The following is a 19,864-nucleotide window of genomic DNA, read 5'->3' as shown; positions in this document are numbered from 1 at the left end:
TAAGAAAGACAGTAAATGGAAAAAATTGTGCTGATGCATCTAGTGAGTGTTATTTATTCTAAACAAGAACCCCTATAATGTTGTTCCCTTAACTCCATCCTCAAAGACAGGTGACTATAGTTAATATCTATCAGAAAAGGAGATTATCTCAAAGAAAGACTCTTTAAAAACAAAAAGCAAAAAACTTAAGAATAGATCATGTAGAAATGTTAGTAAATGTATAACCTAAACATCACATAGACAGAGAGAAAGGGGAACAAGTTAAACAAGAAAAGCAAATGTTACATTGGAATATGTGACTTTAAAAGAAGAGTTTTTCTGTACCTACCAGGAAAGTGGGTCAGAGGGGAGGACACCCTATTGACTCTTTAGGTGTGAGAAGCCTGGGAGAATGAGGAAATAGAAGGATCCAATGGGTCCTGGAAAACTACAGGCTGGTCTGGGCCCTGGGGTCCTCCAAACTATGGCAACAGCCAAGGAAAATATAGGCAGTAAACTTCGAACCCCTACCCAGACTAGCCGATGGACAGGACATTCTCCACCGTTAAGTGGAGAAGGAAATCTGACTTTCACACAAACTCTGGTGCCCCATATTTGACCATGTCCCTTGGATGGAGAGCCTGGTGGCACTCAGAGGAAGGATAATAGGTCATATACAGGGGGAGGAGGTCCCCCTCAGTCACAGACATAGGGGAGGGCAGTAGGAGGGGGAAGCAGGAGGAAGGGAGGAATGGGAGGATACAAGGGATGGGCTAACAACCTAATGTAATATGAATAAATTAATAAAAAAAGAGTTTTTACACCAAATAACATCAAAGTAATCTATCAAGCATAACAGGGATTTAATACACACACACAACACACACACACACACACACACACACACACACACACACTGGTTTCTTACTGGAGGATGCTTACATGAATTTAAATAATTCAGGTTAAAAGTACGGATAATGCCAGGTGGTGGTGCTACGCCTTTAGCCTCAGCACCTGGGAGTCAGAGGCAGGCAGATCTCTGGGTTCGAGACCACCCTGGTCTATAGTGAGAGTCCCAAGAAAGGCGGGGCTACATGAAGAAATCCTGTCTTGGGGGGAAATACAAGCAATGCATATATACCATGGTTTGAAGTGATTCTTCTGGAAAATTTTCAGGCTATGTTTGTACTAGTAATATTAAAGTCTATGTTTGTACATTATGTTTGTACTAGTAATATTAAAGTCTATGAAGCAAGACATTAATATCTAAACTTCAATTGTTTTTACCTATAAATTATTTATTATTTATAGTGCCTCAAAGATAAGAACGTCACAGAGTAAAATATCCTGAGAAACAAAAAATTTTGTTACAGTTAATTATACAGCCCTCTATTACAAAAGAGTATCAATAATAGCATGCACTTACCTTCATCACTGGCTACCTGCTGCTTCACAACAGTCATTGGGGATCGGGCTGGAGGCTTACCAAGTGGATGGCGCCAACTCTTAGTAGTTTTTGGCTGGTCTTCTATTATCTGATTATAGAACAAAAAAGAGGTAGAAATACTCATGAATAATGTCTGGTTCTTTTTAGTTTTTCCATGTGCTTGGTATATGCCTGTGTGTATGCAAGAACAGGTAGATGTAAGATGTAGGTACTCTACCAGCTCACTACTTTACACTTTGAGACAGGGCCTCAGTGAACTCTCCACTATGGTGGCTGGCCAGTAGCTCCAGGGATCCTCCTGCTTCTGCCTCCCAGAACAGACTTGTGCAGCCATATCTAACTATTCATCATGCTTACATAGCAAACACACTATTCACTGAGCCATTTCTCCAGACTCAGTAAGATTTGTTTCGGGGGAGGGGGGGATTAGACTTCAAAATGATAATGATGTTTATAAAAAAATTTGTACTTATTTCCTCTTTAACAAATTAGCACTTTAAAAAATCTGGACTTACAAGCTGGGAAGCAGCTCAGTGGTAGAACACTTACCTAGCATGCACAAGGCCCTGGGTTTTCATCCACAGTACTATCAGAGAGACAGAGGGAGGGAGGCTGGGGGAGGGGGGAGAGAAGGAGAAAGTGAGAGAGGCAGAGAGGGAGAGAAAGGGGAGGTAAAGGAAGAGGGATAGCATTTTCCCAAGAGGTCAATTAATTCTCCTTCCAAAAATACTGTATTTCATGGAAAGCTTACTAACAATTACCAAAGTTTCAAAGGTCCTTTAAAATTAGCCTAAGTCCACCATTATATACTAATAAAATGATTAAGAACTGCAAAGTTCTATCTTTCATATGTGAATACTTAGGAAGTGATCCAGCTTTTGTCCTCTCCAGGAAGAAAAACCAGCCAAAAAGAAAAAAAGTATTTTATCTTCCATTGAGAAATGGGTTCAGTAGAAAATATTATTTCTAAGTGAAATATTCCTGTTATTTTGAAACCATTGAATTGTGAAAGATATCTTTAAGCCCCTATGAGATACTTTATCTTTTTACTTTTAATATGCTTGAGATCATATTTATTTTATATTTCTAAAGAACACACAATGATATAGAAAATGATGAAATCTCGATCAAATTACTGAATTACATTTGATATATTTAAGACTACTAAGAAATAGACTGCTTGAAATTATTTTATAATGTGCTTTGTTCTAAAGACTGTGTAAAGACGCATAGTAGGTTTAGTAAACTGGGAACAACCAAGAGGTTGGTCATGTCAGCAGATAGCTCAGCTGCCATCTCAAATGAGAGAAGCTCCTTGCAGACTGGTATTGTTCAAAATGGTAGCACAGCATTAGCTCACCCGACCTATTCCTGATCAAGAGACTGTTCATTATTTAAGGGAATAAATTTAACACTGAATGAGAACAATGGAGAAATGCGGAGAAGAGGCTGTAGCCATAAAACCAGCATGGCAAGCTTAACTTTTCTGAGAGGCAAAAGGTATGTTTACGGGAATAAACATGATCAGAAATACAGTTGTAATAATATGATTAAGAAGAGTCAAACAAAACATTGATGATGTGAGCCATGATGTTGAAACCAATACTACATAAAATTGATTTTATAGCAGTTTCTATTGTCAAGACAATAATGCCCAAGAGGCAGTTCATCTCAGCCTGGGTACCAGTGCTGGTGATAGGAACACTCTGTATCATGACTGTCTAAATGTCAATATGATTAATATTTCAAAATAAAATTTATCAAGTATTAATATTTCTGAAAAGTAGCTAATGAGTAGAAGTAATCTCTCTGTGTACTATGTGCAGTGAAGCTTGCATAATCTCCAAATAAATATATTGCTTTGTTAAAATATAAAAATGAAAGAAAATCAAACTTCAACATATGGACAAAAGTTTTTTGTATCAATGAATCAAAATGTGAGTATTTCCCTTCAGTATCATATTCCACTGATGAAATATGATTACAATTCACAATGTAAACACTTTATTTTTGCCCTAAAGCCAGATTACATGAGGTAATAAGCTATATTGACAAAGCATCATTATTTGCATACAGGCCACAACTCAATGAAGACAGTAGAAATACATACTGACATGTACCTTAGAAACTTTAAGCCCATTTCTCTCTTCACTAGGAGCTTCTGGGATTTTCCCAGGTTCCAGGTTACTTCCACGGCCCTCTTCATCATTGTCTTCTTCCTCTGTCAATACTTTATTACTTTCTGGCAGGGAAGAAGACATCTTGGCAGACTCAGGCCGTAGAATCTTAAGTAGATGTGACTCCTTGCCTGTTATATGGCCACTAGGAAATGATATGAAGTCACAGACCTTCTTGGGCATTGATGGGGAAGTTACAGCATCAGTTGTGTCACCTTCAGGTTGTATTTCATCTATTACAGGTGAACTTGTACAGCTTTTTCCTGAGGAACAAACAAAAGACTAACAATAACTATTGCATTGCATAATTACTAAGTAAAGTGACTGAACAATTACAAAGTGATTACTGGTTTTATATTTTCTTTTTGCTTTGCTATTGTTCTGGTAGTGGTAGTGGTGGTGACAGGGTTCCCCTGTGTATCACTAACCATCCTGGAACTTACTCTAATAGACCAGGTTTGAACTCAGGCATATGCGAGCATATCTGGCTGATTTTATATTTTCTAATTGTCCTCATTTTCCATAAACATGAAATGTCCTCACTGTCATGCTACGTTCAGTAGGTTCACGTTCCTTTCTGTTTTCAGTGTATGACTGTTATACCCTGCATGTATGAGTATTTTGCTAGTAGGTATATGTAGGCAGTAAATATGGCTGCTTAGTGACGATGAAGGCAAAAGAGAGTGTCCGGATACCTAGAATTGGAGGTGTAGATGGTTGCAGGCACCATGTGGGTGCTGCTACCAAGCCCAGATCCTTTGTGAGACCAATGAATGCTTTTAAATGCTGAGCAAGCTCTCCAGCTCCAAGTTTTCTTTTGAAAAGAAAACAAAACTCTAGTGACAAGAGAGTCAAAGATTAAAAAAGGTTGTTCTAATCCATATTATCATTAAAGGTAGGTAATCCACAATACTTAGCAAAACATAAACAATTTGAAATCCATCAAGAAATAAATTTTTTCCAATAGATAATGCTGAAAAGAGTTAGGCAAAGAACACTGAAGTTCACAGAGTATGAATAAATGGCCTATATAAAATCCTAGAGATCCAATTAAAATTCTTTCCTATATGAATCCTTTCTGGCATACTGACAATATGTAAAGGGCCATTAGACTTAGGCAAATGTGATTCTTCAACTATCACATGACTGGGGGACAATGCTTTGAAATAATGTTTTCTTGTATGAGATATTATAAAGTATTTCCTCAACACACAAAATATCATCATTTTTCTTTTTTTAACTTTTTTAAAAAGATTTTTATTTATTTTTCATGTATGAGTGCTCTCTCTCTGCATGTATGCCTACAGGATAGGAGAGGGCACCAGATCTTAGTAAGGTGGTTGTGAGCCACCACGCAGTTGCTGGGAACCACTGAGCCATCTCTCCAGGCCCAGTCGTCATCATTTCTACCTGTCACTAGCTCTGATACTGAAGCCACGTGTTCTATTTAAGTGTTCTTCCAGGTCTCAAACCTAAAGATCAAAATATAAAGAACTAGATAGAACTAATACAATTGGGCACCCTTAGTGTAAATCTCTGAAGACATAACAGATTAAGTAAACAGAGTGGTAGAATCCATGGGCAAGTCCTGTTATGAAATACTTATGTATACTATATAATTGTGTTGTTTACATGAATTGCAGTTCCCATCCTACCATCTCAACCCTTTTACCTCCCAACCTACTCTTCACAACTCTGTTCAGAAATTAACAACAAATCATATGGTCTGTTAAATTCCTGTCTTAACAGTGGGGGAGGGGAGGAAGGGACCAGAGAGGATCATTGTGAGTTAGGAGAGAAGCACTTTTCTGTAATGATACAAGAGATGTGATGTCTTATGGGGAGGCCAGATATAGGTAATGGAAAAGTTAGATTTGAAGAGTGCCAGAACTGAAGGAAATACCATATGGGGGATACCAATGGCTAACAGGAATTACCAAGTAACTCAATTATTAAAGGAACAAAAAAGTTAAAGTTGGCCAGGCGAAGTGGCTCACACTTTTAATCCCAGCACTTGAGAGGCAGAGGCAAGCATATCTCTGTAAATTAGAGACAAGCCTGGTCTACAAAGTGAGTCTAGCATAGCCAAGGCTACACAGAGAAACCCTGTTTCGAAAAACAAACAAATAAAAAGTTAAAGTAGCTTTTAAATAAATAAAGGATTAGCAGTTTCATAAAAATATTCTATAATTGAGGGAAAACAAAATAAATGGGAACACTGCTCAGGAAGGGTGGAAGAGAGGTCGCAAACACAGGCAATCTCTCACTCTCCAGTTCAAACAACAGTTTATCTAAAGTCAGGTAGTCCTCCACCCTTCCTGCTCTCCACTGCAAAGCGGATTCACAGACCCTGCTTGGATGGTCCTTGTTCCCTCACATACTGAGCAGTGTTTGAAGCTAACTTCTCAGCCCAATAGAAGTCTGTGCTCAACATTTTGAGGTCTACCTGAGTCTATTCTTTCATCTTCCTCCACTAACTTATCTCTTACACTCCTCACAACTGACTCACTCAAGCCCTTTATTTATTTTTAGGTTTATTTGCTTGTTTATTATTTAATGTGTATGAGTGCTTTGCCTCTGTATGTCTGTTAGATGAGACTTAAAAGTTCATTAATATAAAGCAGCAACCAATGATGTTACATACTAAACTGGTTCTATAGATATTTTTTGGTCCTTTTTAAAGTCTTATCCTTTATTTTGTTATTAAAATTAAGTCTGAAGCAAGGATTTTAAACAGAATTATCCATAATTTGTTTTCTTTTTGTAAATTTTAAGTTGAATTTCACTACAGGATGTTTATTTTAGAATTCCTAGAGCCACACCACTTATTGTGTAACATTCACTTTTCTTCATAGTTGAATTATCCTTTAAGTTTATATCGTTATTGAAAAAGCTAGGTGATCTACTAAAATATCTTAGTGCACAATTGTAACACACCAGCTTACTGACCACCCTGGTCACATGTGGAGCATAATCAGCTCTTTCCTCACCTGAGAGTTTGCTGTCATTCAGTAAGTGTTGATCTACTTGTGTTCTGGTATCTGAAGCTTCTCCTTCTGAAGATGCTTCTGTGTTCCCCAGTTTAGATGTTTTTTCTGGCTTTTCAGTGACCTTGAGGGGCCCTGGGCACTTGGCAGGGTTTGAGAACTCCTCCCCATTGGATTTAGCAGGTTCCTCATCCTCCTCAGTTTTAGGTCTCTTAGAAAGTGACCTATTGCCCTGGAAGCTATTAACAAAAGGAAATTGGTCATAGCAAAAAGTTCACAATGGATAATACATATCAATGCAAATACTATTATTATATGCTTCTATCAAGAATAATTTAGTTATTTACTTTTTACAATTAATGTCTGAAGTTGAAACCACAATGGTTTTAAAGTGGCTTTAAATCGACTTTATAACAATTGAATTTTCATACTATAAATACATCATGAAATAACACTATAAAATCAAGTAAGGCAGAGACATGAGCTAAACAGAGTAAATAACATACAGATACCAGCATTAGGGTACTGCTAATGCTAATTTAATAAATTGAGGACATAGGTAATTTCACAATGTACATATGTAAACCAAGGCAGCAGGCATAGCTCAGAGATTGATTGTGAGGGACTCTTTTTGGTCACACGTGCTTAATATGATATTAGTAAAGGGCCTTCAACAATCACTTTAAGCCACTGACTAAAAATCAAAAACAAAACAAATACACTCCTGAACATTAGGACTGGTAAGAAATGAGAAAGGTACACTAGTTAAACACTGGCAATCTAAGTATCACCTCATGCACCTAACTATGGTGCTGCTTTGCAGGTTTCTCACAACATCAGACTGGTGTGTTTCCTGAATGACTTTAGAAGTTCTGACCACTACTTCTAAAATTCTGAATATACTTATGCATTTTATTGAGACAACATTTATATATAGACAAGTACACAAATCATGGATAAACATTTTTAACACACTAAACACTAAACTACTGTACTTTTTAAAAGAAAGATGTTTTTATTTTATGTGTATTGTTATTTTGCTTACACGTATATCTGTGCACTATGTGCATGAAATGATTACAGAAGCCAGAAGATGGTGGGAGATCCTGTAAATGGGAGTTATAGATGGTTGCTAGCTGCCTATGAATGCTGACAACTTGAGTCATCTAGAAGACCAGTCAGTGGTCTAAAGGTGTCTCTCCTGCTCCATTCTTTCACTTTTAAATTCATTTTATTTTCAAATGTTAAAACACTGTCCAGGAGCTAGTGAACCCATTTTCAAACGATATTTTGAAAATCCTTGCTGTAAATTACAGCTGAAATACTAATATCCTTAGATTAGCTACTGACTAGTTGTCATTCATATATGTATGTATATATGTATGTATGTATGTATGTATGTACTACCCACCTATCTTTTAAAAAGGCAAACATTTTCCAGATATAAAATTCCAGCACTAGGAAAGCAGAAGCAAGTATCCATCTCTGAGTTACAGGTCAGCCTGTTCTATATAATGAGTTCTAGGCTAGCTATAGCATAGTTGAAACCCTATTTTTAAAAGGAAGGGGGGGGACCACAATTCCATTTTCTGAAATTTCTAATCCTCACAACCATTCCAACTAACAAAAAATAAATTCAAGCACAAAATAAGTAACACATTTTTTTAGCAAAATGTTAAAATTATAGTATTACTACAGTACAGAGTTAATGCAGTCCTAATTGTAGGAGACCAAAAACATGTAGGTATTACAAATTATGCTATAGGAAATAATTTAATTATATAAAAGCACTCACATATATGATCATTCAATTGTTAATATAGCATAGCTTCATTTGGAAAAGGTATATATTTTTATATTATATATAATAAATACATATGTAAGAATATATAAAATACTGAGATGGGTGATCTTGGATAATGAGGTTAGGGATGATTTGGATTCCTTGAATTCCTTTGAGTCTTAGAAAAGAATAAAACCAATATCCAGGTGTGATGGCCCACACCTATAATCACAACACTCAGGGAGGCAAAAGCAGCTGTGAGTTTGAGACCAGCCTGGTGTACAAAGCAAGTCCAGGACAGCCAAAACTACAAAGAGCAACCCTGTCTTGAAAAAGAAGGAGGAGGAGGAGGAGGAGGAAGAGGAAGAGGAGGAAGAGGAGGAGGAAGAAGAGAAGGAGGAGGAGGAAGAGAAGGAGGAGGAGGAAAAAAGAAGAAAAAAGAAGAGGAAAAAGGAAGAAGAGAAGAAGGAAGAAGAGAAAGAAAAAGAAAAAGAAAGGATAAAACCAAAAGAATAAAATTCCACAGAAGAAGCATACAGATGAGGGGGAAAAAGTACCTCAGCTACTCAACAAATGAAAGAAATCACTATTAAATTTTTTTTAAATGGTAGCAAATAAGAGTTGAAAATCTAATTATCAAAGTTGTTTAAAATATGGTGAACAATATAAAGCACAAATATGTGTTTAAAATAAATAAATAAGAGAATTCTAAAATATTCCATATTGTTGAACCACCATGTACATCAATTTCAGGAATACTCTCTTTGTGTGAAAACCTGTTCCTAAATTCTGCTACCATCAACTTAAAAGTTAAACATACCTCAAATTTTCAGTAATATATTAAGATATGAATAATAGGAACAAAAATAAACAATAGCCCTTGAGAACATGTGGTTCCATGATCCATTTCATGAAAGTACATACTATGAACAGGATGTAGCAGGGTCCTTACCTCCTGGAAGCTTTTTTTAACTTTCTCCTCCTCTGTAGCCATGTTTTCACTTCTGGTGTAGATTCTGGAGTGGGCTTTGTATGGTCAATAGTATATATATCCTTTCCTTGTTTCCAGATGTGGTATCTGTCTGGTTGAAATTTCTTCACAAATATATCCATTGATATCTTCACCATGTCATTCCGACAAGTGCACTGAAACATGAAGAGATGGAACAAAACCAACAGTGAAATGTATTGCTAACTATATACCAAGCTCTTAGGTAGAATATGAATGTTTAATTAAAATATAAATGATAATATTTTACATCTTTAAAAAAAAACACTCAAAACATGTGAAATGTAGGTATTCCCACTTAGAAATGAGAAAATAAATATTTTTAAAATACTCGGCACATTTATGAGTTGTGTAGCAAGAATAAGTTATGTAGAAGTACGAGTGTCTCCCAAGGCTGGGGAGGTAGAGTGGAAAGGTCACTCTACTACCACAAATACCCAGTAAGAATCTGTGGAAGAACATCAATGCTTATATGACATGATTACTATCCCAGATATGCATCAAAATTCAAAAGCATTCATACTATATTGAATGTTTGTGCCAAATTAGGCATGACCTGAACATCGTCAAACGTCCACTGTAATTTAAAGCTTGGTGTACAGGGAATGAATATTGGTAGATGAGGCCTAGCAAATGGTTCTTAATTTATTGAATTCATGAAATAGATTTCATGGTAGTTGATGTGCACCTTTGGGGCTTCTCTTACTTGTCCTTATCTTATAAAATCCTTGTATAAAAGGAGCAAACAAGGCCCCAACCATCTTTCAGCTCCCCTAATGAGACCTATGACTGTGCCTACATACACTCCTGAGACAATCTACCAGAAAGTGCTATTCTTACCAGAGGCCCAAACAAATAAAACTGCCCCATTTTTATGTTTGAATAAAAGCAGTGAGCCCTTCATAGATAGCTATATTAAGGCGTTATACTGTAGCTAAGCAAAGTTGCCATATGACTCTGGAATGTCAATAAATATGTGACTAGAATAATTTTTTAACAATTTATTTATTATGTATACAATGTTCTACCTGCATGTGTCCTGCCTGCCAGAAGAGGGCACCAGATCTCATTCTAGATGGCTGTGAGCCACCATGTGGTTGTTGCAAATTGAACTCAGGACCTCTGGAAGAGCAGACAGGACTCTTAACCTCTGAGCCATCTCTCCAGCCTGTGATTAGAATAATTTAAGCAGTGAGTCACTGATGATATGTCTAATGTGTAATAGCAAAAACTTGCTTTAAGCCTGACAACCAGAGTTCTGTCTCATAACTCACATGGCACAAGAAGACAACTGACTCTACAAGTTGTACAGTATACAAATGGTGTACATGTTTCAATATACATGTGTGCATGCACACACAATATGAATAAATAAATGTTTAAAACAATTTACTTTGGTTTTATTAATAAACTCTTGCAGCTGGAGAGATGGCTCAGAAGTTAAAAGCCCTTTTCTTGCAAAAGGATGCAAGTTTGAGTGCAACTATTCATCTGGTTTACAAACATTCATAACTCCAGTTCCATGGGATTTGACACCATCTTCTGACTCTGTGGGCACCAGGCACATAGGTGGTACACAGACATACATACAGACAAAGCACCCATACACATAAAATAAAATAAATAAGTTCTTGCAAAGTAACTCAAAATTGTGAGCAAATGAAGTCTCTTCTACATTACATCAAACATTAAAGAACCAAATATACCTAGTCGAGAAAGGTAAACGACTAAGATAACTATGAAGTTATTTTGGATCTAGTAGAAGATTGTGTCCCATGACTATATAGGGGTCAGTCATAAGTTATAAATTAAGCTTCCTATAAAAACTTCATAAAATTTAATAAAGTTGAAACCAACAATCTATGCATCAAGTAATGATGTGGATAACAGTCTCAATAATTTACCTGCTATACTTTAATAATTTCTTACAAATCTGGTAACAGAACAGGTGATTAAACAATGTCTTTGCCACATGAGTCTAGTATATTAATAGCACAATTATCACATGCATGTAAATTAACTCCAAGTTTAATTTCTGCTGTCAAATTTCCCTTAGTAGACCTCTAAAATTGTGTTTTTTATGTTTGGAAACAGGATGTATCCAGGTAGCCCACTCTGACAGGAAACTCCCTACCAGCACCCCTGTCTCCAAGGTGCAGCTGCTATGAAAGACGTGAGATGCTATATGTGGCTAGAGTTCTAATATTAAGAGGTATTCCAACAAGAAGTCATAAATTTTATGACAAATTAAGCCAACTTCTTAAATTACAAATAGGAATTCTACAGTTATAAATAGTACCAAGATGCTTCATAATTTCATACCCTTGTAATTCCTCCAGCGTTACATACTGAGCGTAATACTAGCTGCCATTAACTCTGCCAATAAAACATCTACTATATCTGTTACTTCTGGCAACACTGCATCAGTTTCAGACAAATCATACGACTTAGCAAAATATATTTAATCAACTTCTCAATTTAGGACCTTTTTTTTTCTTTTTTTTTTTTTTAAGGTTGGTATTATAACACATCTTAAAATAATCCTATAGGCCAATAGAAACAGCAAAGAAACAAAGAATTAAAATGCAAACTATGGAGCTGGAGAGATGGGTCACAGGCTAAGAGCACTGACTGGTCTTCCAGAGGTCATGAGTTCAATTCCCAGCAACCACATGGTGGCTCACAACCATCTGTGATGTGATCTGATGCCCTCTTCTGGCATGAAGGTGTACATGCAGGTAGAGCACTGTATATGTAATAATAATAAATAAATAAATCTTTTAAAACATAATAAAATAAAATACAAACTATGTGAAATCCCAACTAAAACACAAGTATCTAGTGTATTCATTCACCAGCTAACTAAAAGCCCAATAGAGACAAGACACTCAATATAATAAAGTACTGCAAAATAATTGGCAAGTTTCAGTTATCAAAATTGTGGATTTTGCATTTCGTATATTTCGCAATCAAAAAATTTTTGAATGTCACATAATATACATATAAAACAAGACAGAAAAATACATTGTAGCAATGGCTATAAATACATTATTTTCCATGTTTTTCATAGACAATAGGTTTCCTCTAGTACACACATAGCATGAAACTACTAAGGTAATAAAGAATAGACAAAAATACATAAAAAATATGGAACATTTCATAAATTATGTGACATCCTTGTGCAGGGGCCACACTAATCTTCTTTGTACCGTTTGCCTTTTTGGTATATGTACTGCCAACGTAAGCACTTACAGTCTCTTAACAATCTATCCTTACAGAAGTTACTTTAACTTCTATCAAATATGATCTTAAGTTTTTAGCACTGTTTGAACTTTAGAATAAAGTATGAATTTCCATATCTGACATTCAGTATTTCCAATATATGACTCTAGCATGAGACTCTCATTTTTCCCTGTCATCGAGATCAACATGAATAACTGTCCTTAATACAAGTCAATGGAATCCCCAAACACTGACACCTCGTGGAAATCGTCCATTCCAGATGAAAAGATACAGTATATGAACTAAAACAAATACAGTTGGGATGAGGTACAAACAAAACTTACACCAAGTTTAATATGAAGATATATTTTAAAGTATGTTTTATAGTATTACTAATGAGAAACTTCATTTTACAATAAGGAAGCTTTAGTAGTTTCTTTTTACCACACTTTCTCAACCACCAATAGTTCTAAATTTAACTAATCACTTCCTCCTATAACCTGGTGTTTTCCAAAGCACTGACTGAACTTTAATGAGAAATCCAAGTCTGTTTAACACACAGAAAACAGAAAATGCTGAAGGAAAGTGGTAGCTTTAAGAAAGCAAACAAGCATATATAGGAAAAATCTGGTCAGAGAAAACTGTTCTATAATAATCTCAAAATAGAAAAAAAAAACAGTAATTGAAGGTAGACACTCATCTTATGAAAAGTAAATAAAGCTGACCTGAAAAGCATTACTGTAGTGAAAGGCACACACTACAAATGGTGAAAACCAGTGCTGCACATGTCCAACTAAAACACAGACTCTATAGACTTCACTGCTGAGGTGAAACTCACCAGCTTAGCAACCTTTCCATAGTCAATCCATCTGACGGTAGCAAAATTTGTAGATTCAGCACAGTTGAAACCATGATTAAAACCAGCATGATATCCATAAGGAAAGGTGATCATAAACTCTCCAGCTTCCTGTGTGATCTGTAGGGTTTGAGAAGACATAATGTTCAATAAGGCTTTCCAAATCATTTAATGAGTAGTATTCATTTCCATTTTCTTTTCTTTTTTTTAAAGCTAAAATGTCATAATATCCCATCTATTTTAAAATAACAGGAGTTCTGGGGGGTTCATATGGCTCAGTAGTTAAAAGTGCTGACAACTTAGCTCTACCCTTGGGACCCACAATACAAATGAAGAATGTGAGTTGTCAGCCATCACTGGAATTGAAGGCGAACTCATCATCTGCAGATAAACACACAAAAAAAGGATCCACTGTTGTCTTCCATGTTCGGCAGATCTTGTTACCCAAACTCTCTCCTAGTTATGACATTTTATTAATTGTCATTGCTCTTTCCAGAAATTCTATGTATTGCCAAAGGTAGGCCTAGTAACAATGTTGAACATATATTTATGAATTTTAAAAAATTACCACTAGAAAACACATAAAATATCCACACTGATTTTCCAAACCTAAATACCAATTACAGGTGGCAAAAGAATGAATAAACAAATAAACAACATTAAATGAAATCAAAAGAATAATAGGAACAAGATTGTCAATCCTACAAAATGGTACCAACTATTCATCAATTTGTTTTGTATTTTTAACTAGTAAGAAAATGAAGTAGGAATCTCTTAAAATCTTAAGGAAGGTGAAATAAAATTTCTCTATTCATTTCTCACTTCCAGAAAATTCTTCTAAAGTATTTGAAACAAAGCCCAAGTAATGTGTTTGAAATTACTGAGCAAGAAGAAATAATTCTTTTAACATTTTAGTTCTAAAATGTTGGGAAATGAATGAATGTGTAAAGATGTGTATTTAAATATTTAGCAGTGCTACTTTATAAATGTCGAGTATACACTGCAATGAAACTGTCATCATGGGCTTATAAAATTTTCTGCAACTACATTACTAGCTCACTTTAATGAAAGCCAGATTATCACATCTAACACACAACTCAACAAAGTTCAGATGGCCAAGTCAAATCCCAGAAACAAAAACAACATAAATGGCCAAAACAGCATTTCTCTTATCAAACTCACTGTCCTATAGAAACCTCAGGACAGAGACTTTAAATGAGAAATCATAAGCAATCATAAAATTTATTTAAAAATACAAGAAATTTTACAATAACAAAAACAAACACTTCACTTAATTTCAAAAGTTAACAAAAAGACCTTGAGTTATACCCAATACAAGTACATACCGGAACAAAAGAACAAAGATAATATAGGATTTGAAAACTGAATTCAGTAAAAAAAAAAAAAAAAAAAAGGTAAAAACACTGAAGAGAACATAACTGGAAATGAAGATGGAATGCAAATATCAATATCTCAAATAGAAAATTCAGAAGAAGCCTTACAAACAGAATGAACCAAGCAGAAGATAGACTATTAAGACAAAAGTTGAGGATGCTGACAGACAGACAGACATTGGAAAAGATAGGAACATACAAAAAGAGGGCATAAGAATGATTCTTGGGCTTTCTAGAAGTCGGAAGTTCTCCTTCTGCTTTCTTTTATTTTATTTCATTTTATTTTAAAAGTTTAGGAAGTACAGGTAACTACTGACTGCAGGAGAAGTGATAATTAGTCTCTGCTAAAGACGAATCCTCTTATTGGTTATCCAGCAATACAAGTAGTCAGCCCTGAAACCACATGCACACAAACAACAAAAAATGGACTGAACCAGATATATTTGTATATTTATACCAAAAATATATCTATATATAACAATAATATTCAAAGAAAAAAAGCTCTCAATTTGAGAGTGGTAATAGACATAGGAGGGCATAGAATGAGGGTACCTCGGAAATGCTGGAGAGAAAAAGGAAGAAGAAAAGTAAGGTAATTCTATTCTAATTTTTAAAAATATAAAAAATAAAAATGAAAGAAATTTTATAAGAATGTTACAATGGAACATATAATGAATGTAAAAACCTTCCATATCAATTATCTTTTCTAATACTTAGAATAACTACTATTAAGTTATCATTAGTATTATCTCTATTATGGAGGTGAAGAAACTAAAACTGTAAAATAAAATAAAAAAAAATAAGGTAATAGAAACCAGGAGTGAACACAGCAGTTGTGATTATACAAACACTGACGGTCACATCAGAGAATAAGCTGCTGGAGGAACATTACAGCATCATGTGCTCTGCATCAAGGTGGAAAATAGAAGGGGAAACACTTAAAATAAAATGCTATTGTCAATAATTAAGTTATTAGTACCTCATTGTCTAGGAATTTAAACTCCTCCTGATTTTTTCTATCAAATCCACAAAAGCCAACATACCCAGAGAACTACTGTGTTTAATAGCAAAGGAGCTGCAGCACAGCAAAGAATTCAGTGCAGCATCTCCCTCCTTCCCTACCAAGGCTAGAACAAAGTCAAATGTTAGGGTGTCCACTGCTGTGAAGAGACACTATGACCACGGCAACTCTTGTAAAGGCAAAGATTTAATTGGGATATAGCCAAAACATAGGAACCCTCAAAGCCCACCCCACAGTGACACACTTCCTCCAACAAAGCCACACCTACTAAGAGTGCCACTCCCTATGAGCCAGGCACTCAAACACATGAGTCTATGAGGGACATATCTATTCGGAACACCACAGGTTTCAAGCCCCAAAACTTAATCATGGTGAAAATAGCCTACTCTACACTACTAATAACACATATAACCTTCTGGTCCTAAGACTATACTACCAATACCTAAACCAATTCAGGTGGTTTGCTTCCCTTAATGAATGGCAGGTAAGCATGCTGCCACTGAACTACATTACATGTTTTTTTTAACCTTTTTAAGAATGTATTATAATTTATTTATATTATGTCCTGATTGCTATCCCCTCACTTGTATTTTCTTGTTCCCACCCTTCCTCCCTCCCTCTTCCTCCTTCTTCCCCACAGGGCCTCCCCAGTAAGGGAAAGTGATCAAATCGGGGGCACCAGAGTACATGCCCACTCCATCTACAACTGTGGAGAATGAGCTGCCCATTGGCTAGGTTCACTAAATACATTGTCCTTGGTTGGTAAGACAGTTTGTGCAGGCCCCCCTGGGTCCAGATGTACTGGCCATAATGGTTTCCTTGTGGGGCTCCTGAACCCTCTGGACCTTACACACACACACACACACACACACACACACACACACACACACACACACACACACACACACACAAACACTTCCATAGCATTCTCAACACTCCACCTAGTGTCTGGCATCTTTCCTAATCCATTGCTGGATGGAGTCTCTCAGAGGACATCTATGTTGGGTTAATATCCACTTATAAGTATATAACATGTGTGTCTTTCTGGGTCTGGGTTACCTCACTCAGGATGACATTTCTATTTCAATCCATTTCCCTGCAATTTTCAAGGTTTCCTTGTCTTTAATAGCTGAATAGTGTTCCATTGTGTGACTGTACCACAGTTTCTTTATGCATTCTTGGGTTGAGGGACATCTAGAGGGCTCACAATGTAACTCACCTGTCCTCAACCTCACAATGTTCCTGCATCTATGCTTTGTGTGCTGAGATTAAGAGCATGTGATACCACACCTTAAAAGAGAGATTTTCTAAACTGGAGGACACTAGTACATTCCTTTTGGCAGGCAGATATTAGGATTTAAGTTGTCTTTTGCACTCCAACTTAAGTGGAATACCTTATGAAGCTATCGCCAATTAGTTAAAAGAAGCACTCTATGGTAATGCATTCTAAACCCACAAAAGCCTGGTGTATAGATATGCCTGCAGGTGTGGCCACGTTATTATGGCAATACGCTCTCTCAGCGCAAAGTGCGTGCTCCCCGTGATATCAGGTTCTTCCTATACCTGGGCCAGCTCCAAATAATTCACATCTTAGAGCCTGTTTTGTCCATGTATTTAAGTGTGTGAGTAAACATGTTCATCACAAAGAGTGTCTTCTGCATAGCTACAACCTAGACACTACTCAAACTGAATGAAAAATCCTATTTTGAACAAAGCTTTGCCACTCTAAGAACATAACACTGGAAACTTTATTATGCTGGACTGTAGGTCCATTTTAATCCATGGGGATAGGTCTCCTTCCCAACCTATGAGATCCTCCCCCAAGATACTTTATTTCTGAGCCATGCCACAAACAATGTAAGTTAGGTCCACTCCTCACACCAAAGGTTCTTTCTGAATTCCCTTTCCATGAGTCAGTAACTAGGATTGCTCCTTCCTATTCCATAGACCTATGCAGCTTCTTCAGGAGTACACAAGAAAAATTTTAAGAGGCCTTGCTCTTTCCAATGCAATAGGACCTTCAGCTCCTCTGGGACCTCCCTCCCCAAACCATCAGTTTGCCTCAGCTCTTTCCCACTCTATAGGTTCATATCTAATGCAATCTCCCTTCTCAAAGACAATAGAGAAGCATCATTTTGTCACAACCTATAAGCTTATCAAAATCTTGTCTCTAACTGCTGCTGCCATACCATAAACGGCCTCCAGGTTCTCTCATCCCCACTTCACAAACTATAATGACTGCTGCTTCCCACCGTATAAGCTATCCACTTCTCCGGGATCATACTTCAAGATATCCCCTACCCCTACTGACCCCATAGGACTCCTGACTACGAGAACTCACATAGATAGCGAGATTTCAAGATTTCCTACACCTAACTACCACTTTCACACAACTTATTCAAAGTCAAGCAAGTCTTGAGTCCTGCAGCAGAAGGCAGCAGAAAGAAGAAGCAGCAAGGAATGTGCTGGACAATATCTGTTCCCAAAGACAACTTTAGAAAGAACTAGGAATAGAAACTGCAACTCTTAATAAAAATGGGTCTAAGAAAGTACCACAGATTCAGCAACATGACAGGAATTAGTAACTCTGAACATTAATGGACTCATTTCCCATGCCCCACAAAAAAAGACACAGACTAGAGAATAAAAAACATCTTTTGGCTTCCTTCAAGAAGCCATAACTTTCTACCATCTTAAGGTAAAGAATGAAAAAGGGTACTTCAAGCAAATAAAACTAAGAAAAACACAGGTTTTAGTTAGCTACTTTAGTATCTGATAAAATAGACTTCAGTTCAAAATTAATTGAAAGTGATAAGGAAGGTCATTACGAATCCAAGGATAATACTATTGTAAATACATATTCGACAAGCATAGATGCACCCAACTTCATGAAAGACATACTAGATCTGAAATATGCATTAAGTCAACACAGTGATTGTGTCTGACTTCAGTGTTCCAGTCTCACCAAGAAATCAGGTTGACAGGGACCAAAAGAGATACAAAAGATTTACCTGACATCGCAAATCAAAAGGACCTAATGGATATTTTAGAATATTCTATAAAACACACTTCTCAGGAACCCAAAGAACTTTTTCCACAAGACAATCATAAAAGGAAAAAATTTTAGTGCTAAGTGCCTACAGTGAAAAATTTGGGAGTTCTCAAATTAGTAACTTAAGGATGTACCTGAAGGCCTTGAAACAACAAGAACAAACAAATCCATAACCGGTAGATTAGAACAAATAATGACAATTGAATATAAAAGTAATGAAAGAGAAATAAAAGAACCCCCCCAAAAAATACAAAAACATAAGTGAAATGAAGTTTGTTCTTTAAAAGGTAAGCAAGGCTGGAAAAACTCTAGCTAAAAAAAACAAAAAGGACTCAAATTAACAAGATAGAAAATGAGAAAGAGGACACTGAGGAAACTCAGAGAAGTAATAAGAACATACTTTAAAGTTTTACATTTCACTAAATTGAAAACTCTAAAAGAAATTATTGATTTTAAGAAGCATGTGATCTTCCAAAGTTGAACTAAGATGAAGGTAATAGTTTAAAAACACCTATAACAATCAATAAAATAAATCTGCCAGGCATGATGATACACACCTTTAATCCCAGCATTTGAGAGGCAGAGGCAGGTGGATCTCTGTGAGTTCAAGACCAGCCTGGTCTACAAAGCAAGTCCAGGACAGCCAAGGCTACACAGAGAAACGCTGGCTCGAAAAACCAAAAAAATAAAAATAAAATAAAATTAATTCAAGAACTGAAAATCTTCCAACTTTAAAACAAACAAACAACAACAAAAGAAAAAAAATAAAAACAAAACCCTCAAGCCAGATGCACTGGGAGCAAGTTCTACCGAGATATTCATAAAAGAACTAGCAAAACACCTCAAACTGTTTGGTAAGCTATAAAAGGAAGAAACACTTTGAAATTCTTTTTGCATGCCTAGTGCAATCCTGATAACAAAACTAACAAAAGAATAC

General features: G+C 36.1%; 1 protein-coding gene across 5 annotated transcripts in view; it reads right to left on the bottom strand.

Moving 5' to 3' along the window:
- KDM4C (lysine demethylase 4C) overlaps positions 1-19,864 on the bottom strand; it is a 157,005-nt gene that overhangs the window by 74,428 nt on the left and 62,713 nt on the right. For all 5 annotated transcript variants that reach the window (XM_084791122.1, XM_084791125.1, XM_084791121.1 and 2 more), the window contains 5 exons: positions 13,443-13,580; positions 9,326-9,519; positions 6,594-6,829; positions 3,547-3,866; positions 1,406-1,514 (listed from right to left, as the gene is read on the bottom strand). In XM_084791122.1, the coding sequence (XP_084647248.1) occupies positions 1,406-1,514; positions 3,547-3,866; positions 6,594-6,829; positions 9,326-9,519; positions 13,443-13,580 (997 nt within the window). The remainder of the gene's footprint in view (positions 1-1,405; positions 1,515-3,546; positions 3,867-6,593; positions 6,830-9,325; positions 9,520-13,442; positions 13,581-19,864) is intronic.

The sequence above is a fragment of the Acomys minous genome, assembly GCF_964271855.1.
Source record: "Acomys minous genome assembly, chromosome: 1".
Classification (NCBI taxonomy): Eukaryota; Metazoa; Chordata; class Mammalia; order Rodentia; family Muridae; genus Acomys; species Acomys minous.
This window is presented reverse-complemented; position numbering and strand designations above follow the sequence as displayed.